At 45.4% G+C, this 24,184-nt stretch overlaps 2 protein-coding genes across 17 annotated transcripts in view; both read left to right on the forward strand.

Moving 5' to 3' along the window:
- Positions 1-5,197: 5,197 nt before the first annotated feature.
- PATL2 (PAT1 homolog 2) lies at positions 5,198-17,671 on the forward strand. 8 transcript variants are annotated; one of them, XM_033190274.1, is made up of 16 exons: positions 5,198-5,260; positions 5,554-5,644; positions 6,424-6,635; positions 8,169-8,249; positions 9,715-9,857; positions 10,616-10,684; positions 10,916-11,057; positions 13,321-13,441; positions 13,534-13,631; positions 13,845-13,898; positions 13,994-14,127; positions 14,268-14,427; positions 14,920-15,060; positions 16,197-16,294; positions 16,858-17,007; positions 17,428-17,671. In XM_033190274.1, exons 1-16 carry the CDS (start codon positions 5,222-5,224, stop codon positions 17,444-17,446), a joined length of 1,752 nt encoding a protein of 583 aa, XP_033046165.1. In that variant the 5' UTR covers positions 5,198-5,221; the 3' UTR covers positions 17,447-17,671. The 8 variants fall into 8 exon arrangements, with proteins under 8 accessions (XP_033046165.1, XP_033046161.1, XP_033046167.1 ...); XM_033190270.1 differs by lacking the exon at positions 16,197-16,294; XM_033190276.1 differs by lacking the exon at positions 16,858-17,007 and having other exon boundaries at positions 17,428-17,590.
- A 1,813-nt stretch (positions 17,672-19,484) lies between these two features.
- Positions 19,485-24,184, forward strand: part of SPG11 (SPG11 vesicle trafficking associated, spatacsin) — a 108,816-nt gene continuing 104,116 nt past the window's right edge. For 2 of the 9 annotated variants that reach the window (XR_004432036.1, XR_004432037.1), the window contains exons 1-2: positions 19,485-19,990; positions 22,719-22,903. Coding sequence is in view for 3 of the 9 variants with exons in the window: in XM_033190267.1 (XP_033046158.1) it covers positions 19,599-19,990; positions 22,719-22,903 (577 nt within the window). In the remaining 6 variants the exon portion in view is untranslated. Of the gene's footprint in view, positions 19,991-21,056; positions 21,345-22,718; positions 22,904-24,184 lie in introns of those variants that run through there. The other 7 variants (XR_004432035.1, XR_004432033.1, XM_033190267.1 and 4 more) reach the window with 5 other exon arrangements.

Raw genomic sequence — 24,184 nt, forward strand, 5'->3', positions numbered from 1 at the left:
AAAGTCTCTGCAGAGTAACTAGTAATGGTAGCTCCAGATATATTTTTTTAAACCCGAGAATTATATAGGTAGCATCTAGGTGGAAGTAAGGGTAGGGGACTTGTCTTGACCCTGCATTTGCAGAGCACTAACATGTCAAATAATTGTCAGTTGTCCAGAAAAAGTATTGAAGGGGCTTATGGAGATTATGTCTGTTTGTCCCTGTTGCCACCACTATGATGGAGTCAAAAGCCAGAAAGCAACAGTTGAAGGAATGATGTGAGGAAATGGAGAAGTTTAGTTTGTTGGGTAGGAGAGACCTGAAGGGCAGTTAAAATAAGAAACAAAAACAAGATGCGGATTTGTCTCCAAGAAGTGGACACATCCTGATATTTCTATGCTGTACTCTTAAAAAAAAAGAGGGGAAAACAGAGAGGCTCAAGACACAGAGAGAAGTGGCTGAAGGGCCAAATATCCAGGAAGAGAGTCTGGACTTGAAGAGGAGGAGGGCCCCCCACCTGGAAGTGCAAAGTGAGGAGGCCTGTGACTGTGTATAATTTCCTCTAAGTATGAATTGAAGCAGATCAGCCCCAATGGCCTCTATTTTCCCCATAACATAAGAGCTGAGAGAAAAGATGGGAGTTGTGTGGAGGACTAGAGGATAATCCCTATCTTTTAGAATCACTAATGAGAGATGGACGGGAGAGGAAGCTGAACAAGGACAAATTAAAGAAAGCTCAGCAGGCTGGTGATGGAGCAGTGTCTGTCATGCTCCTAACAGGAAGCAGATGGCACATTCAAGTGCTGTAACTGAGAAGCATGTCCAAAAGGGAATATTCATGAAGGTGTGAACAGGAAACTTGTAAAGGACAGTGAAGCACCCTGGAACTAGCAAGAGTGGGGAGCCTTTCCCACCCCCAGACCTCAGGGGCAAGGGGAGGGAGCAGATCCCAGATCCAGAGGGAATGGGTACAATTTAGGAGAGGGCTGCCACATTGGAACTCATATGGCACAGATGCTGACATTATCTGAAGCCAGGCAGCCTTCTCTCTCTCCAGGTTCTGGTGACTGCTCCATCCTCTTGTCCCAGTCCCAGGGGATTCTACTATTACTTGTGGTTTCACTATACTCTTTCTATACTTTTATAAATATCTCTTTACTAGATTATCCAGTTTTAGTACACCATCTATTTCCTGAAGGAAACCTGACATATATGGTTCTTTTAAAAGACTAATAAAATAGACAAACTCTGGAAAGAAGAACAAAGGAGGAGATTAATAATATTAGGAATAAAAAGGGAGACAAAGGGCCGGACACAGTGACTCACACCTGTAATTCTAGCACTCTGGGAGGCCAAGGCAGGTGGATCACTTGAAGCCAGGAATTGGAGACCTGCCTGCCCAACATGGCAAAAGCTCATCTCTACTAAAAAAAAAAATACAAAAATTGGCCAGGCATGGTGGTGTGCACCTGTAATCTCAGCTGCTTTGGAGGCTGAGGCAGGAGAATTGCTTGAACATGGGAGGTGGAGGTTGCAGTGAGCTGAGACTGTGGCACACTGCACTCCAGCCTGGGTGACAGGCAAGACTCTGTCTCAAAATAAATAACTAAATAAAAGGGGGTGGGAGAGACAAAGTATAGTTATAGCATGGATTTTTAAATACTCTTATACTATGAACAACTTTATGCCAACAAATTTGAAAATTTACAAGAAATGGACACATGGACAAATTCCTAGAAGATATATAACTTAAAACTCAAGAAGAAATTGAAAGCCAGGCTACAGTAACCAAAACAGCATGGTACTGGTACCAAAACAGAGATATAGACCAATGGAACAGAACAGAGTCCTCAGAAATAATACCACACATCTACAGCCATCTGATCTTTGACAAACCTGAGAGAAACAAGAAATGGGGAAAGGATTCCCTATTTAATAAATGGTGCTGGGAAAATTGGCTAGCCATAAGTAGAAAGCTGAAACTGGATCCTTTCCTTACTCCTTATACGAAGATTAATTCAAGATGGATTAGAGACTTAAATGTTAGACCTAATACCATAAAAACCCTAGAAGAAAACCTAGGTAGTACCATTCAGGACATAGGCATGGGCAAGGACTTCATGTCTAAAACACCAAAAGCAACGACAGCAAAAGCAAAAATTGACAAATGGGATCTAATTAAACTAAAGAGCTTCTGCACAGCAAAAGAAACTACCATCAGAGTGAACAGGCAACCTACAGAATGGGAGAAAATTTTTGCAATCTACTCATCTGACAAAGGGCTAATATCCAGAATCTAAAAGAACTCAAACAAATATACAAGAAAAAAACAACCCCATCAAAAAGTGGGCAAAGGATATGAACAGACATTTCTCAAAAGAAGACATCCATACAGCCAACAGACACATGAAAAAATGCTCATCATCACTGGCCATCAGAGAAATGCAAATCAAAACCACAATGAGATACCATCTCACACCAGTTAGAATGGCAATCATTAAAAAGTCAGGAAACAATAGGTGTTGGAGAGGATGTGGAGAAACAGGAACACTTTTACACTGTTGGTGGGATTGTAAACTAGTTCAACCATTATGGAAAACAGTATGGCAATTCCTCAAGGATCTAGAACTAGATGTACCATATGACCCAGCCATCCCACTACTGGGTATATACCCAAAGGATTATAAATCATGCTGCTATAAAGACACATGCACACGTATGTTTATTGCGGCACTATTCACAATAGCAAAGACTTGGAATCAACCCAAATGTCCATCTGTGACAGACTGGATTAAGAAAATGTGGCACATATACACCATGGAATACTATGCAGCCATCAAAAAGGATGAGTTTGCGTCCTTTGTAGGGACATGGATGCAGCTGGAAACCATCATTCTTAGCAAACTATCACAAGAACAGAAAACCAAACACCGCATGTTCTCACTCATAGGTGGGAACTGAACAATGAGATCACTTGGACTCGGGAAGGGGAACATCATCACACATCGGGGCCTATCATGGGGAGGGGGAGGGAGGAGGGATTGCATTGGGAGTTATACCTGATATAAATGATGACTTGATGGGTGCTGACGAGTTGATGGGTGCAGCACACCAACATGGCACAAGTATACATATGTAACAAACCTCCACGTTATGCACATGTACCCTAGAACTTAAAGTATAATAAAAAAAAATTAAAAAAAAAAAAAAAGAAAGCCAGACTAGATCTACTGCTGTTACATAACTGAAACAATGGATTTAAAAATCTCCTCATAAAAAAGTGTTTTATGCAGCAAATTTAAATATTTCTAATGTCATTTTTTTTCCTTTAAGAAAAATTGTTTAATAGAGACGGAGTCTTCCTATGTTGCCCAGGCTTGTCTTGAACTCCTGGGCTCAAACGATCCTCCTGCCTCAGCTTCCCAAAGTGCTGGGATTATAGGTATGAGTCACTCTAATGTCTTTTTAAAATCTGATCCAACAATCCTGTGTACCTGTGTGTACTTCTTATTCTAGAAGAAGCTCTAAGAGGCTGTGGGAAGCATCTGCTTTATTCACTATGTACCCCAAACCTAGCATAGGCTTGGCTTAAACTTAACATAATTAAATGGTGGCAGGAAAGTTAGAACATCTAGAGGATCAGTAGACATATGAGATTTCAGATAAGGGCAGGGGACTTTCATAAAAAACAGTACGTCCCAAGTTAAACTCCGAACAGCCAGGGCAGGGCTGTGATCTTAAAGACTGAGCCCTAATCCACCTGCTTTGGTACTAGTCAATACCAGAAGTCCCTTCAGAATGAAAATCTTCATGCAACAAGTTTCTCCTTAAGATCTATCTCTACAACAATGTGATGAATCACCTCTAGAACACTGAAATTCACCATTTGGTCCTTTGGTTAATAGTGCCAAAGTACGTTATTAGGAAGTTCCTGAGAGAAACAGCTGAATAACATTACCAAAAAGGCCAGAACCTGGCTGGGTGTGGTGGCTCGTGCCTATAATCCCAGCACTTTGGAAGGCCAAGGCAGGCGGATTACTTGAGGTCAGGAGTTTGAGACAAGCCTGGCCAACATGGCAAAACGCTGTTTCTACTGAAAAAATATATATATATTCAAAAATTAGCTGGGTGTGGTAGTGGCCACCTATAATCCCAGCTACTCGGGAGGCTGAGGCAGGAGAATCTCTTGAACCCGGGAGACGGAGGCTGCCCAGATCATGCCACTGCACTCTAGCCTGGGTGACAGAGTGAGATGATATCTCACAAAAAACAAACAAAAAAAAGGTCAGAACCCAATTCAGATACATGAGAAGTTTTTCAGTAACTTTCAAGCTACTTATATTTGTTCCCCCACTCATATCGTTTATGACCTGCAGTAATATTTCTGAAACAAATATTTTCCTTTAAAGGCACCAAGAATCATGGTCTTATCACGATGACAAGAGGGTCCTAACTTTCATTTTTGATGTAGGGAAATTAACTTAGTTTTTATTTTTATTCAGAAGTTCTACAAAGTCATGTGGGTTTCAGCTGAACACAAGATGTGGGCACAGAACCAAGGCTTAGATGAGGCTTGGGAGGGTGTTGGGTTTTGCCTACCAGGAGCAGCTATGTTTCTGTTTTTGTTGTTGTTGATTTGTTTTTACTTCTGAGCTTCTGGACCAGTTTGCCATTAGAGCAGCCAAGAAGATGTAAGATTATGTATCTCATGCAAAAGTGTTTTTACCATGAAAATCTGGCTTCCAAATTCACAGGGGTCTCTCATCAGTCTGAGCTGAGTAGCTGACTTCAGCTCACATGACCTGGTGAAGGGCAAGCATCGTCAGGTGGACTTGAGGGCTTCAAGTACGCTGCCCTGAAGCGCCAGGAACTTGGTTGCTAGGCATCCTCCCCAGGATCTACCCAGGACTTTCCTATCCAAGTTTGTTGAAGCAAAACCTAGGGATTAAATGAAATGCAACCTCACAAAGTACCAGTGAAGGGTGTGGAAAACAGGGATCCTCTTTTTGAATATCTGCCCCCAAATATCAATCCCAATAAACTATACTAAAAACCATGGATGGCTAAAAATGCAGTTTAGGTCTTTTCTCTGTTCAAGGATTTTTTAAATCATTAAACTATGTTCTCATATTTCCATCAGGCCCCAAAAGTTGGAGGATGCTGGCCCTTTAATGGGTAAGCAGGGGAGGAGCTGGGACTTTTAAAGGCAGGAGCAGCAAACAGGTCCCGGCTCAGGCTGCTATGAATAACTTAAACAGAAAGCACAGCAACAGTCAGGTGGTGGGTGTCAGCAGCAAGGCATCACCACACTCGGACGGTGACTGGTGATGTCCGTTGGGAAGTACTTCTTTTCCTTCTCCTAGCCTGTCCCTCATTTCTGTCCCTTTGTGGGACAGCTCCCTAGAGCTGAGCTGGGAGGGTGGGGTTTATGACAGTCTGAGACCCCAGGGTCTCTCTCCTCAAGACCATGGCCAAGAATTCTCTAACCATCTTGCTGGGAGGATTCCATGGCTGTTTTAGGGTGCCATCATCCTTACTGACGATGGTGCCTCTTGGCCTCTTTCTTGTCTCAGGTTTACCTTCCAGAGGCTGGCAATGCTCTTTCACTGGAGGACACAGCCAAGAAGGAAGTCCACCAGCCTACCAAGATGAAATGCCTTGAAGGTATCAACAAGTGGGCCGTGATGTTATATAAAATGCCCCAGCATGCAGAGCTTGCTGGTCTGTTTCACGTATGGGCTTGGATGTCCAGAGTCACCAGAAGTTATTCCAAATTCTTCCACTTGCTAATTATATTACAGTGGGTGACTGAGAGGTCACTCTTCTGGGCTTTATTTTTCTCACCAACCTAGTAAAATTATCAATAACAACCCAGGACAGCCTCATATGACTATTAAATGAACATATGCACGTAAAGTATATGCCACACAGGAGGGTTAAATTGCAGTGAGTCGGGGCAGCTGGAACTTGTTCAAAGAGGCAACAGAAAGGGCGTTGGGTGGGGCAGAGCAGATGGAAAAGGCTGTGCTAGAACTTAAGCAATTGAAGAGGGGATGTGAAAGTGAAGATGTTTGGTATCTGCCAGGTTCTTTTTGTTTGCTTTTTAAATTGTTATTTAGAGACAGGGTCTCACTGTGTTGCCCAGGCTGATGTCAAACTCCTGGGCCCAAATGATCTTCCCACCTTGGCCTCCCAAGTAGCCGGGACTACGGGCACAAGCCACCACACCTGGCTCAGGTTTCATTTGCCTCACTAGGGGATGGTTCGAGGGAACTTGGGAGAGGGGAGGCTGAGTTAAATCCACAGAACAGGAGGCATTATGTTCAAAGGTGGTGCTGGAGATGGCTTAAGAACAGAAGTGCTATTGAGTAGTAGCCTCTCTAGACAAGATTCACACCTGAGCCCCCATTTTACCTTCTCCTCTGGCCCACACTTAAACCAAGGGCCAGGTAAGATCTGTGGCCCTTTGGCTCCTGAGGAGGAGCTGGTGTCTGCCTGCCAGTTGGAAAAAGAAAAAGAGAATGAAGGGGAGGAAGAGGAGGAGGAGGAGGAGGAGGAGGAGGAGGAAGATCTGGACCCAGACCTGGAGGAAGAAGAGGAGGAAGAGAATGATCTTGGGGATCCAACTATACTTGGTGCTGTCCATAACACCCAGGTACCATGGCAGGAGGGAATGGGAGAGGGTTGTCCTGAACTGTCTGTGGCTCACAGGCTGTCACTAAACATTCTTCTTCTGTTTTCCACCCTTTTTCAAGGCAAGTTCTGGATTAACACTTTGATTTTAAGCCTTGAACCTGAATTAGGGACTCTCTCCTTCCCTCTTTCTCCTGTCTTCCACGTCGTTTTTGATGCTGTTCTCACCTTAAAACCAGGTCCTAGCAGAGCTGTGCATCGCCCACAGGTGGTGGCCCTGCTACTAGTGTTAGAGGTGAATCATCTTTGCCTGATCCTGGGCCTCTGTCTCACTAGTCCATTCCTGGTATTTGTTCCCCTGGATCTCATAACTAGCGGAGAAGGACAAGGACTCCCATGTAGATATGAGGTGAATCAGACCTTCCTTCAACCTACTACGAAGATACAGTAGTCCATGGTTTCACTTTCTGCCATTTCAGTTACCCTTGGTCAACTATAGTCTGAAAATAGGCGAGTATAGTACAATAAGGTATTTTAAGATACTATATTCACATAAGTTTAATTACAGTATATCGTTATAACTGTTCTATTTGTATCGTTCATTTTTTATTGAATCTAATTCATAAATTAAACTGGCCAGGTGCAGTGGCTCATGTCTGTAATCCCAGCACTTTGAGAGGATTGCTTGAGGCCAGGAGTTCCAGACCAGCCTGGGCAACAAAGCAAGACCCTGTCGCTACAAAAAAAAAAAAAAAAAATTTCAAACATTAGCCAGATATGGTAGTACATGCATGTAGTCCCAGCTACTTAGGAGTCTGAGGCAGGAGGCGGGCTTGAGTTCAGGAGTTTGAGCCTGCAGTGAGCTATGGTAGTGCCACTGCACTCCAGCCTGGGTGACAGAGCAAGACTATGACTCTAAAAAAAAATTTTAAAAATATGAACTATCGCCGGGCGCGGTGGCTCACGCCTGTAATCCCAGCACTTTGGGAGGCTGAGGCGGGCGGATCACAAGGTCAGGAGATCAAGACCATCCTGGCTAACACGGTGAAACCCCGTCTCTACTAAAAATACAAAAAATTAGCCGGGCGTGGTGGTGCATGCCTGTAGTCCCAGCTACTCGGAGGCTGAGGCAGGAGAATGGCGTGAACCCGGGAGGCGGAGCTTGCAGTGAGCCAAGATGGTGCCACTGCACTCCAGCCTGGGCGACAAAGCGAGACTCTGTCTCAAAAAAAAAAAGAACTATCATAGGTGTGTATATATAAGAAAAAACACTACACAGGGTTTAGTACTATCCAGTTTCAGGCATCCCTTGGGGGGTCTTGGAACATATCTCTCTTGAATAAGGGAGGACCACTGCAGTAGTCTTATTCCTCCCGGGAGAGGGAGAGGGATCCTAGCCCAGTTGACTTTGAACCTGAAGGAGGGCCAAGCTGCCACTGCCCTGGATGTTGGAATAGCTGGTCTTGCTGCCTCCGTCCACCTCCTCAAAAACACAGGTGAATGTAGAAGACACTACAGAGGCCCATTCGAGCCTGGTTCCTCCTTCCTGTTCCAGAGAGCTCTGCTCAACTCCCCTGGAGTCAAGGCCCCTGGTATGCTGGGAATGTCACTTGCCTCCTTGCATTTTCTGTGGCAGGTGAGTCTACCGCAGCCTTCATACTGTGCTTAGTGAGGATTCCATCCATTATGTTCAATCTGGCCCCAACCCTGGTCTGGAGTTAAGGCACCCAAAGTGAGGTATGGGTATGGGAGGTGGGAGTTGCCCCAGCATAGAGGAGCTTGATAAATGACAGAGGTGGTGTGCCCAACCACGGGCATGGATAGACACCTTCATATGTGGTACTGGGACAATTGGCCATGTGTATGAACAAGGACAAACTACTCCTGCCTTAGGCAATCTTTCAGCAGATGGCCAGCCCTTAGCTGGAAAGAGCACCTGCCCTTCAATTAACTGTGTAATGGGAACATGGCCTGGGGTAGAGGAATTCAAGAATGATGATATCCTGCAGGGAGAACTAGTAAAGAATTAGAGTTTTGAGGAGGGGCTTCAAGTGAGTCAGAAAAAGACAGATGAGTACTGCCCCAACGGCTGAAAACAGCCCAAGAGAAGGCTATCATAGAGAGGAGAGTGAGAGGTGTTGACTTTCCAAATAGTAGGAAAAGCACATGACCCCACATTGTCAGGGAATAAAGAGTTGCTTCCTAGTCAAGCCCTGTTGAAACAAGGGTAGGGCTGGGTGTGGTGGCTCACACCTGTAATCCCAGCACTTTGGGAGGCCGAGGCGCGTGGATCACAAGGTCAGGAGATCGAGACCATCCTGGCTAACATGGTGAAACACAGTCTCTACTAAAAATACAAAAAAAAAAAAAAAAAAAAAAAAGCCAGGCTTGGTGGTATATGCCTGTAATCCCAGCTACTCAGGAGGCTGAGGCAGGAGAATGGCGTGAACCCAGGGGGCGGAGCTTGCAGTGAGCAGAGATCACGCCACTGCAGTCCAGCCTGGGCGACAGAGTGAGACTCTGTCTCAAAAAAAAAAAAAAAAAAAAGGGGCCGGGCGCGGTGGCTCAAGCCTGTAATCCCAGCACTTTGGGAGGCCGAGGCGGGCGGATCACAAGGTCAGGAGATCGAGACCATCCTGGCTAATACGATGAAACCCCGTCTCTACTAAAGAATACAAAAAACTAGCCGGGTGACGAGGCGGGCGCCTGTAGTCCCAGCTACTTGGGAGGCGGAGGCAGGAGAATGGCGTGAACCTGGGAGGCGGATGGCGTGAACCTGGGAGGCGGATGGCGTGAACCTGGGAGGCGGATGGCGTGAACCTGGCAGGCGGAGCTTGCAGTGAGCTGAGATCCGGCCACCGCACTCCAGCCTGGGCGACACAGCCAGATTCTGTCTCAAAAAAAAAAAAAGAAAGAAAGAAACAAGGGCAGGAACCACAGTCTGGTGCCCTCAAAGCTGCCTTGAGGGACTCACAAGATGGCACAATGTTGGGTCAAGTTCTTGAGGGGAAAGGGCAGGAAAGGAACGGAGCCCTCACAACAACAGCAGCATTCTTTTGGTGGAGATGGCATTCTCCCAGACCTCTTAATTCCTCTCTCAGACCTTGGACTACCTGTCGCCCATCCCTTTCTGGCCTACATTTCCCAGCACCGGCTCTCCAGCACGGCACTTTGGACCTCGGCTGCCCTCACCAGACCCAACTCTTTTCTGCAGCCTGCTGACCTCGTGGCCCCCTAGGTTCAGGTACTGATTTGAAGTTCTCAGGAGGTGCTGGCTGAGGAGGGGTGGGGACCGTGCCTACCAGTTGCCACAGGAAAACAGAAATCTAGTAAGAGTAGTCTGAGGTATAGTCTAATTCCTTCTCCCTCACAAATGTAGCCCGAGGAAGATTAAAAACTTATTTAAAGCCGGGTGCTGTGGCTCATGCCTGTAATCCTAGCACTCTGGAAGGCCGAGGTGGGAGGATCACTTGAGGCCAGGAGTTCAAGACCAGCCTGGACAACATGGTGAAACCCTGTCTCTACTACAAATATAAAAATGAGCTGGGCGTGTTGGCGGGAGCCTGTAATCCCAGCTACTTGGGAGGCTGAGGCAGGAGAATCACTTGAACCCAGGAGCCAGAGGTTGCAGAGAGCTGAGACTGTGCCACTGCACTCCAGCCTGGATGACAGGGAGACTGTCTCAAAAAAAATTAAAAATAAAAATTTATTTGCAATCAGCTAGCATGATGGAACTGACACTAGGATTCAGAACTCCTGATGACCAGGCCAAAAGGTTTTCTACTGTGCCAAGATTTCCTGCAGCCAAATTGCAGGAAAATGTTGAAGGATCTTGGGAGTCCTATGGGTCTAGGACTATGATGTGCCATGTGGCTTTGGGAAAGTACCTAAAGATAAGGTTCCTTAGATGTTCACCTTAGCTGACCTGGGCTGAATGAATGGAGGGGGCAGAGAACTGAGAGCTTCCTTCCACCCAGCTCAAGTTAATTCTTGTCTTCCCAGTCATCTGACCCAGCTCCACCCTCAGCACCAACGGATCTTGCAGCAGCAGCAGCGTAGTCAAACACCAAGGTACAGCCCAGACCAGGAGCAGGGTTGAGGGGAACCCATCTGCATGCCGGGTCTCCCCTTGTGACCAGTCATCTCCCTCAAAGCTCCCATGTGGTGGTTAAAACTCTCATACTGTTGCCCACCTCTGTGCTTGCTCCATCCTTCCCAGCGAGCCCCACTTCCTGCTCACCACACTCCTTGGGAAGTGGCAATGGTGGGTAAGTCTAAAGGGTTCTTCTTCCTGGCTTAAAGTCCCCCAGCCAAGAAGCCTTGGTCTCAGCAGCCAGACCCCTATGCTAACCTCATGACCAGAAAAGAGAAGGACTGGGTGATAAAAGTGCAGATGGTGCAACTGCGGAGTATAAACCCCCGCCTGGATGATTACTACTACCAGGTGAGCCCCGCAGTACTCAGCCCTGCCTCTGACCTTGGGTTGAACGGGCCTGGACTCCTGGGCCCTCTCTGATCCTCTCTTCTGCTCATAGAGTTCATGTCTGTTCAGGTGGGAGAGAGAATCACTACAGGATGGGGGCCATATTTCTAAAATTGACATCCCAAGCTCATTTCTCTCTCTCCTCCTACGTTTCAGCTGATTATTTCCAGTTCCCCAAACACACTTAGGTTTTGTCTGTACTCTTTGCTAGGAATTTTCCCTGTTCACCCAGGAAATATGGACTTTCCCACCTTTGTATGCTTAGAAATGTCTTGTTATATTAATCTACTTGCACTCTTTATTTTTTATTTTATTTTATTTTATTTTATTTTTTTGAGATGGAGTCTCGCTCTGTCGCCCAGGCTGGAGTGCAGTGGCCGGATCTCAGCTCACTGCAAGCTCCGCCTCCCGGGTTTATGCCATTCTCCTGCCTCAGCCTCCCGAGTAGCTGGGACTACAGGCGCCCGCCACCTCACCCGGCTAGTTTTTTGTATTTTTTTTAGTAGAGACGGGGTTTCACCGTGTTCGCCAGGATGGTCTCGATCTCCTGACCTCGTGATCCGCCCGTCTCGGCCTCCCAAAGTGCTGGGATTACAGGCTTGAGCCACCGTGCCTGGCCTACTTTCACTTTTTAGATCTAAAGCACAGGGATGTTATAGTGGGATTCAGTTTGTTTAACTGAACAAACGACAGCAGACATTTTCACTCATTTTCCCCTGCTTCCTTCTGCCTTGATTTATGGGGCAAGTCTTTGTCCACAAGTTTTTAGGTTGTCTAGGCTATTGTGGTTTTTTTGTTTTGTTTGTTTTTGTTTTTGAGCCAGAGTCGCCCACTGTCATCCAGGCTGGAGTGCAGTGGCACAGTCTCAGCTCATTGCCACCTCCACCTCCAGGGTTCAGGTGATTCTCCTGCCTCAGCCTCCCAAGTAGCTGGGATTACAGGCATGTACCACCATACACAGCTAATTTTTGTATTTTTAGTAGAGACGGGGTTTCACCATGTTGGCTAGGCTGGTCTTGAACTTCTGACCTCAAGTGATCCACCCACCTCAGCCTCCCAAAGTGCTGAGATTACAGGTGTGAACAACTGAGCAACTGTGCCCAGCTAGCTGTTTCACTTTCACTTCAACATATGTGAGCCTCCCATCCAGGGCCCCTCCTTATTCCTTTCTCATTTACATTAGGTATTTTTCCTTTCTTTCCACCAAGCTTCAAAAGCCCTCCCTTTTCTGCAAGGGTCACTGAAAATGAAATAGTTTTGTGCTCTCACCTTTTTGGCATTGCTTCTAAACAAAAGAGCCTTTTTCAAATCCTTGCTTGGCTTGTCAGTGGATTTTAGTTTAGGATTTCTCAACTTTAAGAAAATGTCAGAGCTGCTGAGTGAATCCACAGAAGTATAAAACTGGCCTAGAGGGCAACCGACAAACACATCCCTATGGCTAGTTCTGTTCTTCAACCTCTGGATGGCCCTCATATCATCAGATAACTGATTTTTAGAAAGCACAGGTGAGGTCACAAGATTAAATGGGGAAGTGGGGAGGACAGGTGGTATGCAGTGTGTGTGTACTAGGGCATGCAGGAAGGTTACAGACGCTGGAACAGGTTTGCTCACTGGCTCTCCACTTTGCTCTCTGCCCTTTCATCAGACTTGGTGGTCGTACCTAGTCTTGAAGTATTTGGTATGTGAATTCCGAGATGGGTGATGTGGGGCCCAGGATGCTTAAGACACTTTAGAATAACTGCAAGGAGGGCCTAAGGTACCAGCATCATTTCTGGAATGATTGTTGTAGGAAAGAGTATTAAGAGGCTGTGCTTGTCTGGGCATCGTGGCTCGCCTGTAATCCCAGCACTTTGGGAGGCCAAGGCAGGCTGATTGCTTGAGTCCAGGAGTTTAAGACCAGCCTGGGCAACATGGTGAAATCCTATCTCCACAAAAATACAAAAATTAGCCAGGCATGGTAGCACATGCCTGTGGCTCCAGCTACTGAGGAGGCTGAAGTGGGAGGATCACTTGAGCCAGGGAGGTTGCAGTGAGCCAGAGATCGCGCCACTGCACTCCAGCTGGGTGACAGAGGGGAGACCCTGTGTCAAACAACAAAACTTATAACACACACACACACACACACACACACAAAACTTAAGAGGCTGCACTTGAGAAACTTAATTCTAAGGTCAAAAGATGAATATAGTTTTGTTTTTTTGTTTCCTATTCCATGCATTCTCAGAAATATTACCAGAAGCTAGAGAAGCAGCAGGCAGACGAAGAGCTACTTGGACGAAGAAACCAGGTTGAGTCCCTCAAGCTGGTAACGCCTTACATTCAGAAGGCAGAGGCTTATGAGTCCGGTAGGGTCAGGGCTGGCCTGCTGACTTGGGCTGGGCATCTGAGTGGACAGAGCGTGGGAGCGGGAGGGAAATGTGCCTCTCTTCTCACACAGTAGTCCGAATCGAGGGTTCCCTGGGCCAGGTAGCTGTGTCGACATGCTTCAGCCCTCGCCGAGCTATTGATGCTGTACCCCATGGAACTCAAGAGCAGGTGGGAGCACTATCTTCCCAGACCTTTTTCTCTCCCCTTTGGAAGAAGGGTCTAGAACACTCCTGTGTTTAAGACTGTGACCTAAGAGGGAGGAAGAAGTGTGATCAGACTTTGTTTCTAGCCTTTCCAGCTCAATCTCTAGCTAGTGAGGGGCCTGGGCTGGGGCTGTGGCAGTGGCAGTGTAGCTGATAGCTGGCGACTCTCTTCTCCTAGGATATAGAAGCTGCAAGCAGTCAGAGGCTTCGGGTGTTACACCGGATTGAGAAGGTGAGATATCAGTTCTTTAGGGACGAGTTCCGAACCTACCTTTGAGAATGAGATAGTACCCAAATTTACCTCTTTTTCCACCCTCAAATTCCCAGATGTTCCTTCAGTTACTAGAACTAGAGGAGGGCTGGAAGTATAGGCCTCCACAGCCCTGCTTTTCTGAGCAGCAAAGCAACCAGGTTGAGAAGCTCTTCCAGACCTTAAAGACCCAGGAGCAGAACAACCTGGAGTGAGTGTGGGAGGGTTCCACCTCAGCCCAGGTAGGGAAGGAGCAGCAAAGACACTGGTCTTGCTTCTGCCTCTGCTTTCTGGCATGTAGCCCTCTCCTCTATGCAGAGTTCTGAAAATGTTCTCCTCTCTCCCTTGTAGGGAGGCAGCAGATGGCTTCCTGCAGGTGCTCTCTGTGAGGAAGGGGAAGGCCCTGGTGGCCCGGCTGCTCCCCTTCCTGGCCCAGGATCAGGCTGTTACCATTCTTTTGGCTATCACCCACCATCTGCCCCTCCTGGTCCGGAGGGATGTGGCTGATCAGGTACTGTGGCATCGAGTGGAGAAGAGGATGGTCTCCTGAATAGGTTAAGGGTCGTTTCTCCCCTCCAGTCCCCACATGCCCCAGAGATGCCAGAGAAGGTGCTGGGCACAGTGAGGGATGCTGGCCTTGCCACCCTCAGGCAAGGAAGTTACAGAACTATTACAGGAACAGTGGATCATCTTTGGGTATGACAAACAAAAAGCAACAGGTGTATGGTCACACAGGTGTCAGCGTGCTGAGGCGGTTTGAGTAAAAGATTAGGATGCCCTGATAAATGCTGAGCCCCCATCTACTTTTCTTAGAGAAGGCATCCTAGGACAAGTAGGTACTGAAGGTGTCAGTGTTGGAGATGGAGAGTCATAGTGGTGATAAGCCTGGTAAGTAACCTCACCAAGATGTGCCAAAGACAGCGAGGGAAGGGCCTGTGGAGGCAAGGTAAGGGGAGGGGAAGTTGTAGTGGGATTCGGGAGGTGCTTACTGATCTTCTTGCAGGCCCTACAAATGTTATTCAAACCTCTGGGCAAATGTATCAGTCACTTGACCCTCCATGAACTCCTCCAAGGACTTCAGGGATTAATGCTGTTGCCATCTGGCTCCTCAGAGCGGCCAGTCACCGTGGTGCTTCAGAATCAGGTAACATGTCTAGGAGGCTTTTTTCCATAGATGGCTTTCAGGTTGGTATCACTGATAAGGGATAAGTTGGGGGACAGTCTCATCTCTCCACAAATCTTATCCTCTGCAGTGCTTCTCAATTTCTAGTAAGCACAGGATCACCTGGCCAGCTTATTAAACCCAGCTCCTTGGCCCCACTCAGTCATTCAGTGGGTCTGGGGTGGGGCCCATGCGCCGGCTCTGTTTTTCTAATAAGCTCCCTGATTGCTGCTGATGTGAGCCTCCAGAGCAGGTCTCCAAACTCTTGTGTACCTCTTTCAGTAAAAAACATTCTAAACCACACTACCCATGTGTTTATAAACCAAATGCATGTAACACTAGTAATAATAGGTACATAATAAATATTTTTCATTTATTTTTTAGATAGTCTCGCTCTGTCACCCAGGCTGGAGTGCAGTGGCACGATCTTGGCTCACTGCAACTTCTATCTCCCAGGTTCAAGTGATTCTCCTGCCTCAGCCTCCCAAGTAGCTGGGATTACAAGTGTGTGCCACCACACCCAGCTAAGTTTTGTATTTTTAGTAGAGACATGGTTTTTCACCATGTTGGTCAGGCTGGTCTTGAACTCCTAACTTTAAGTGATCCGCCTGCCTCGGCCTCCCAAAGTGCTGGAATTACGGGCATGAGCCACTGCACCTAGCCAATAGGTATATAATAAATATAAGATAGAAAATTTTAAAGAAAAGACTCTAGATGTGAAAATTTTGATACTGTCTTTCAATATCCCAGTGGATTATCTCGTGTACGCCACACTGAAGGTCTTTGCTTAAAGAAGTGCCTCTTAAAGTGGGGTCCACAGACTACCTGCCTCAGCTTCCTGGAGGCATTCCTAACCTCCTACTCCTAGGAGTCAAGCCTAGAAATATGCATTTAATCAGCTCTCCAAGAGTGTCTTTTGGAAAAGTTCAGAGCAGTGATTCCTATGGAAAGGTTAGAGAGTTCTTTGGCTCACCAGTGTAAAACCTGACAGCCCTTGTGGATATCTTGGGCTCCATCTCTAAATGTTAACATGTCCTTTAGTTGGGAAGATAAGAGTCAGGAAAGCACCAAATGCTGAGAGTGAACTCATTTTGCGCTGGAATATGTGTACCTTGCAGTTTGGAATATCTTTGCTCTATGCCCTACTGAGTCATGGGGAGCAGCTGGTATCGCTGGATTCTTCCCTAGAGGAACCCAACAGTGACCGTACAGCTTGGTAAGATCATAAAGGCCTTGTAAATACTATCTCAGTACCCCTGGGATGTGCAGACTGAGCCAGATGAAGTATTTCCTGAGGCATTTCAAGTACTGAGGAGGAGGTTGGATAGAGAAAGAAGTAGCAGTGTTGTAGCTGTTCTGCTTTTTTTTTAATAGTGCCCTAGAGTTTTGGTTTCTTCTAGGAGGCAGTATAACATAGTACCTAAGGGGACAAGCTTTAGAGTTTAAAAAGACCTAGGTTTGAATTCTGACTGTATCACTTACTAGCAATATAACTTTAGGGCAAGTTCTTTCACTTCTCACTTCTCTTAGTTTGTTTCTTTATCTACAAACTAGGGATGATGGTATTAACCCCTCATAGTTCTTAAGATTAAATAGGAAGGGAAATGGGTAAAGCACTAAGCATTGCTTGGCATGTAGCAAACATGCAAATGTTATCTCTGAATTGCTACCTGGGGGTGGGGGACAATGGTAGTAGAAATGGAAAGAATAAGAAACCTTGGCCCTGAGTCTGTTTGTTAAGCAAATTTATTTGCTTATATTTATATTTATGCTCTCTAGGACAGACATGGTGGTTCTGATTGCCTGGGAAATAGCCCAAATGCCTACAGCCTCTCTGGCAGAACCCCTAGCTTTCCCCAGCAACCTACTTCCCCTGTTCTGTCACCATGTGGACAAACAATTGGTTCAGCAGCTGGAGGCCAGGATGGAGTAAGTAATCACAGAAACAAGGTCAAAGTCCCTTATTCAAGCCCAATCTATGTTCTGTTACTTGCTTCACTACTTCCTCCTTTTAAATTATGAGCATGAAGGAACATGTGCTTTTAGAAGTGGTTCTACACACTGACATTTACTGTATAACCAGTCTTGACCAAGTCTTCAGCCAACCTTTTATTCCAAGCGCTTTGGTCATTTATAGTGCTAAGCTATTTGAAGGCAAGAATTATTTTAAGAACGTGAATTATTCCTTCATTCAAGAAATACTTGAGGGACAACTATTCCAGGATATAAGCATGAATAACATGGTCATCTCTGTCCTCAGAATTACTGCTAGACTCAGATACTAGTCAAATTACATAAATGCTTGCAAAGTAGAATTGTGCTTGCAGTTAACACCTGTTCTCTTTATAGGTTTGCCTGGATCTACTGATCTGTTTGTTCTGGAATACATGTATGTGGGAAGTTGAATCATCAGACACTAGCTGTATAGACTGTGTTTACAGGGATCCAGAGAGTCTGAAGACATTTCTTAAGCCTTTATATATTGGAGAACCCTTCCCCAAACATTTTCATATCCTTTCTTCAAAAATCTAAATGATGTGCCTAAAAATAAGACACGGCATAATAAGGTATAATTAAAGAGATAATAGAATGATGTGTTGGAACTTGCTTGTAAGTTAAAATCCATAATGAAGGTTATCTTATGTATGAATGCTCCAGGAATGTCCTTTTGCTTTTCTTTAAGACAAGGTTGTTACTCTGTCACCCATGTGGGAGTGCAGTGGCACCATCATGGCTCACTGCAGCGTCGACCTCCAGGCTCAAGTGATCCTCCCACCTCAGTCTACTGAGTAGCTTGGATTATAGGCATGTGACACCACACCCAGTTAGTATTTAAAAAAAAAATTTTTTTTGGCCAGACGCAGTGGCTCATGACTGTAATCCCAGCACTCTGGGGAGCCAAGGCGGGCGGATCACCTGAGGGTCAGGAGTTTGAGACCAGCCTGACCAATGTGCAGAAACTGTGTCTCTACTAAAAATACAAAATCAGCCAGGAATGGTGGCACATGCCTGTAATCCCAGCTACTTGGAGGCTGAGGCAGGAGAATCGCTTGAACCCGGGAGGCAGAGGTTGGAGGTTGCAGTGAGCCAAGACTGCGCCACTGCACTCCAGCCTGGGCAACAAGAGCAAAACTGTCTTAAAAATTTTTTCAAATTTTTTTTTTTGTAGAGACAAGGGTCTCCCTATGTTGGCAAGGGTAGGCTCCAGTGATCCTCCCAACTTGGCCTCCCAAAGTGCTGGGATTTACAGGCATGAGAAGACTGCCCTGATTATAAGGGACAAGGCCTTGTAGCTAACACAAGTGTAACCTTAGAAATTGCTTTAACGTTGCCATTTTTTATAGAGAGAAAACAGCCCTAGCTAAGCTTAGAAGGTTGAATATATCTCCCTTGTGATATAAAATGTTTGGTTTCAGTAAGGCACGGTGGCTCACATCTGTAATCTTAGCACTTTGGGAGGCTGGGATGGGTAATTCACCTGAGGTTAGGAATTCGAAACCAGCCTGGCCAACATGGTGAAACCCCGTCTCTACTAAAATACAAAAATTTAGCTGGGTGTGGTGTGTGCCTGTAATCCCAGCTACTGGGGAGGCTGAGGAAGGAGAATTGCTTGAGTCTGGGAGGCAGAGGTTGCAGTGAGTTGAGATCCCACCACTGCACTCCATCCTGGGTGACACAGCAAGACTCCATCTCAAAAAAAAAAAAAAAGTTTGCTTTAATTTTGACAAATAAGGTCATGCATTGATCAACAAATGCTGCAGTACCTTTCATGAAACGGGCACTGTTTTAGGTACTAGCAAGGACAGTGGTGAGCAACAAAGGCCTTGCTCTTTTGAAGTTTACATTCTGATTGGACAGGAACTGGCAGAAAATATCAAGTGGTGATAAATACTATGATTAAAAACAAAACAAGGTGAGAGACTGCAGTAAAAGGGACTTTAGGTTGAATGGCTTAGGGAGGCCTGTCAACAGGTTACATTTATGCGGAAATGTTCTGAATGTGGAAAATGTGTTAAGAAGGTACAGCTGTCTTTTAGGAGACTTTACCAAAATGCCTATTCAACTCCTCTTCTCACCTCAAACCCGTTGCTCCTCTCCTCTTGATCTTGGATCATACTTCTCTGAGAAAACAGACAGGAGCTCTACCATCTCCACCCCTTACTTACCCTGTCTCTCTGTTACAATGGATATTATTTGACTTCAACTTTCGGATCAACACCCTCACTATGGATCCACACTGTAAGCCTTGATCCATGCTACCAAGGAAATGGCACCACCCCAGAGCCTGTAAGCAAACAGCACAGTAAGAAAAGCGAAGAAAACAGGCAGGAACTGGGTTCCAGGGGAGCTGGAGGCAGCTGGACCAAGAAGGCAAAGGGTAATGCACAGAGCGAGAACGGCTGCAACGGCCTGCTAGGTTAGGCCTTCAAGCATGCCAGGGTAGTTAAGCAGAGTGGGACTGGGGCCAGAGCAGTAGTGGCTTTGCTATAGAGGCTAGTACTGCCCCCCACAGGAAAGGAATGGAACCGACCGGAGACAGCCGAGAGGTCTCCGCGGGAGTCACAAGGCCGAGCGTGAGCCGCTCCGTACACCGCGCATGCCCACGACACAATCAGGTTCCGGCGAAAGTGCCCGGAAGTAACGGCCGAGCCAAGATGGCTGCAGAGGAGGGGGCCGCGAGTGCTGCTTCCGTCGGCGGCAGCTGGGGCGCCGCGGCCATGGGGCGGGTTCTACCGATGCTGTTGGTGCCGGTCCCCGCCGAGGCGATTGGGCAGCTGGGCTCCCGGGCGCAGCTGCACACACAGCAGGAGGCTCTGGGGAGCCTGACGGCTGCGGGCAGCCTCCAGGTGCTTTCTTTGGCGCCTGGCAGCCGGGGCCGGGGTCGCTGCTGCCTGGAGGGCCCCTTCTGGCAGTAAGTGCTGAGGGAGAGCTGGGCCGTTGGGGGAGTCCAGAGCCTAGGCTAGGCTGGCGGAGTCCCAAGGGCTCACGCGGAGGCCTTCCTGCAGCTATAGAGGTGGCGGGAGAAGGGTGACAGCCGCAGGAAACGGCCCAGAGACGAGGCTGGTTTTCTCTCAGAACCTTTCCCCCGACCTGAAGCGCTTGCCGCGTTGCATTTCGGCAACGAGGCTCCCCTGTTGCGGGTGGGCGGAGACGGCGTCCAGCTCCTGTGCCACCTGCGGCGAACCCGGAACGGTCTCAGCTGAGGCGCTGATTCTTTATCAACACAGGTTGATTAACTGTCATAGGGTCGAGTCCCATGCCCGTTTCGTCTTTCAGCTGAGGATCATCTCTAATTTGAATCATCTTGATACTTTTTTCATGTCCTTGAAATTAATAGCGTTTTTCTTCACATGTAGTCCTCTTCTTCAAGGACAGAGTCCAGTTTTGTCCCTTCACTTATTCAACAAATATTGTGTGCCTGCTGTTACATAGGAGCAGTGCCTAAAAAGTTGAGTAAGACACTTCTTTCTTGCGAGGCACGCATGTTTGGGGAAGACAAACATGATTACAATAATGCGTTACTTTGTACTTCTGTAACCTTGGTTCAGTACTTAAGAGTTTACATCATAAAATTTAGGAATGCCCTGTCATTGTTTTGAGGGGGGTGCTTTTTAATTTTTTTTTTTTTAAAGATAAGGTCGCTGTCGCCCAGGCTGAAGTGGAGTGGCTCAGTCACGGCTCACGGCAGCTAGCTTTGACTTCTCGGGCTCAGCCTCCCCAGTAGCTACAACTACACGCGTGTACCACCAGGCCTGGCTAATTTTTCTATTTTTTGTAGAGATGAGGTCTCACTGTGCTACCTAGGCTAGTCTCAAACTCCCGGGCTCAAATGATCCCGCGTCTCCCTGCCAAAGTGTTGGGATTACAGGCGTGAGCCACTGAGCCCGACCTGTTCTTTTAATAATTATTAATAGTAAGTATTTTCACAACTGTCTCTTTAAGACGAGTAGCTGAAAGCTGTCTTATTCTTCTTGGAATCTCCAGCTCCTCTAACAGCTCCTGACATTTAGAGATTCGTTTGATAAATCAGTGAATGCTTAACTCTTCTGGGTTTGTCTTCTCTATCCTTGATGTCTAGTTGCTAGGAAGAGGAATCTCTGCATTTAGTTTATAAACTATTATAAACTAAGTTATTTATAAACTAGTTTAGGGGAAGTTAGTTTATTTAGCAGTATCAAGTACCTATGAATGTGGCTCTGTAAAGAGAGGAATGGGACAGAAAGAAAAGCAGAAATCTTGAGGTGTTTGAGAACCCAGCAGAGAAGGTAAGACATACCCAGATGAAATAAAGGGGGGCATTCATATGCTAGTTCATGAAATTGGAAGGGAGGAGGACCAAGAAAGGACTTTTTAATTTTTTTATTTGAATTGAATTTTAATTCAGTTAGAATACTTCATAGGGTAAAAATAAGGGCATGTTTATAGTATTTAGAGTTTACTTCCTACTTTTTCAAAGTACATAGACCTTTTTTATATTGTTGAAATTACATCACATATCTTGTTTATTGCCTTGAAAATTTCCTGTCTTTCCATGTGGCAATATTGTCCCTATGCTAATGATGTACTCTACCTTTTAAGTATATCTTAGTTTAACTTTTGTATATTTTGACACTTAGGTTTTCTACATTTATCAATATGAAGTCAGAAATGTGTCATTTTTTTATCTAATAAGGACATAATAACACTGTAATAGTATAAAACTACTGTAGTATTATAAAATACATAGTTTTGTTACTAATTGAATTAAATCATGTATGTACCGCAGTAGTTTTATATACTACTCCAGAAGTATAAAACTTACTACTTCTGTAGAAAAAGCAAATTTCTTAAAAGATGAAATTTTATCAGCATGGTATAGCCTCACTTCTTTCCATTGTGTTATTTTCAGATTTGGGGCTTTTATTTGTAATATGTAATTTAATTTTAATGTTTAATTTGAAGCTGAAACACCATCAGTCTTGCCAGTGTTGTTATTTTGACATTACAGTTTAAGAATTCCATAACTGTACTGTTTAGTAATGGTAGTCATTAGCTACATGTGGCTGTTAAAGTAAAAAATTTGGTTCCTCAGTTGCCCCACATTTCAAGTGTTCAGTAGCCGCATGTGCCTATTGACTACTGTATTGGGCAATGCTAACATAAAACTTTTCCATCACAGAAGGTTCTATTAGGCAAAGTTTTTCAAGATTTTGGAATCATCAGTCTATAAATACAAATAATCACTTTCTTTTTAAAAGTCAAAATATTTAAGTTATCAAAAGCCTGTTTTATTGTAGATACCGCCTCATACAAATAATATACATATTTTATTGTTGATAGCTACCCTTGATCATGACAGTTTGTTTAAACATATTAGTTGGGATTAAAGATGAAAGAATAAAAGGAGCCATCATTTCTTGCTGTGAGCCCCGCATTTTTGTTTTTTACTACCCACTCCTGTATTTTTGTGTTGGTGTAAAAGGGAAGCAAGAAGAGGAGGGAGGTCCTAGAGCAGTTTATGTTCTCTTAAATTGAAGTGTAGAATGAATGCTGCCCGGTCAACAAAACTGTTCTCTACTTATTCAGCCCTTCTACCCCCGCCCTTGTGGGTAAATATTATTGTGGATATAGAATACAATAAATCTAAACTTTTTTCTTAGCTTTATATGGGAGGATTCTCGTAACAGCAGCACACCAACTGACAAGCCCAAACTGCTCGCGCTTGGTGAAAATTATGAACTGCTTATCTATGAATTTAATTTGAAAGATGGAAGATGTGATGCAACCATTTTGTATAGCTATAGTGGGGAGGCATTGCAAAAGCTCATTGAAGATCAAGATATCAGTAAGTATCTACAGGTGGTCTTTCAGCGTATTTAAATTTGTGACATTATCATGTAGTTACATACTTCAGGAAAAGTTCTCATAGATGTGAAATCAGGTCTACACTGTCCGATATAGTAGTCACTAGGCAGATGGGACTATTGAGTACTTGAAATGTGGTTAATATGAATTAAGATGTACTTTGTGTCATATGCATATTAGATTTTGAAGACAATACTAAAGTAAAGTATCTCAGTTTGTTGTATTTAATTACATTTCAAAATATGAAATACTTTGGATATAAGCTAATGTATATTATTAAAATTAATTTCACCTGTTTCTTGTGGCTACCAGAAAATTTTTTTATTTTTATTTTATTTTATTTTTTTGAGACAGTCTCACTCTGTCACCCAGTCTGGAGTGCAGTGGTGTCGTCTTAGCTCACTACAACCTTCGCTTCCCCAGTTCAAGCGATTCTCGCGCCTCATCCTCCCGAGTAGCTCGGACTACAGGTGCCCGCCACCACGCCTGGCTAATTTTTATATTTTTAGTAGAGGTAGGGTTTCGCCGTGTTGGCCAGGCTGGTCTCAAACTCCTGACCTCAAGTGATCCGCCCACCTGGGCCTCCCAAAGTGCTGGGATTACAGGTGTGAGCCACCCCTGCTAGAAAATTTTAAGGCATGTATGTGGCTTACATTATATTTCTATTTGACAATGCTGATCTAGACTGCTTATAGAGCTGTTGACTGCAGGGAGCAGAAATCAAAGCACTCAGGCCTCTTTTTAAAGCAGTAACATACTCTTCACCCTTGATTATAAGGTTTCTTCTTTTTTTCTTTTTTAAAGAAAAATTACAGGCTGACGCCTGTAATCCCAGCACTTTGGGAGGCCAAGGCAGGCGGATCACGAGGTCAGGAGATCGAGACCATCCTGGCTAACACAGTGAAACCCCATCTCTACTAAAAATATAAAAAATTAGCCGGGTGTGGTAGCGGGCGCCTGTAGTCAGAGCTACTCGGGAGGCTGAGGCAATAGAATGGCGTGAACCCGAGAGACGGAGCTTGCAGTGAGCCAAGATTGCGCCACTGCACTCCAGCCTGGGTGACAGAGTGAGACTCCGTCCAAAAAAAAAAACAGTGATTGTTCTTACGGGGTCCCATGGGCAAGTTGACTTTTTTGAATATTCCTTCTAGTGTGCTATCAGAGTAGCATAAACGGAACCAGAGACATTGCAGGCCATCTTTATTCATCCTCTTACCCACTTCCCAATTGACTACTTCCTTAGGTGGGTGTGAACGATAAC

This window comes from Trachypithecus francoisi, unplaced genomic scaffold (assembly GCF_009764315.1).
Source record: "Trachypithecus francoisi isolate TF-2019V2 unplaced genomic scaffold, Tfra_2.0 Lachesis_group3, whole genome shotgun sequence".
Lineage (NCBI taxonomy): Eukaryota > Metazoa > Chordata > Mammalia > Primates > Cercopithecidae > Trachypithecus > Trachypithecus francoisi.

Excerpts from the sequence above, each read along its gene's own strand:
- PATL2 (XM_033190270.1), top strand. The coding sequence starts at position 5,222 with ATGAATAACTTAAACAGAAAGCACAGCAACAGTCAGGTG. Across the intron at positions 5,645-6,423 it reads CAAGATGAAATGCCTTGAAG|GGCCAGGTAAGATCTGTGGC; the intron begins GTATCAACAAGT and ends ACTTAAACCAAG. Across the intron at positions 13,899-13,993 it reads TGTTACACCGGATTGAGAAG|ATGTTCCTTCAGTTACTAGA; the intron begins GTGAGATATCAG and ends TCAAATTCCCAG.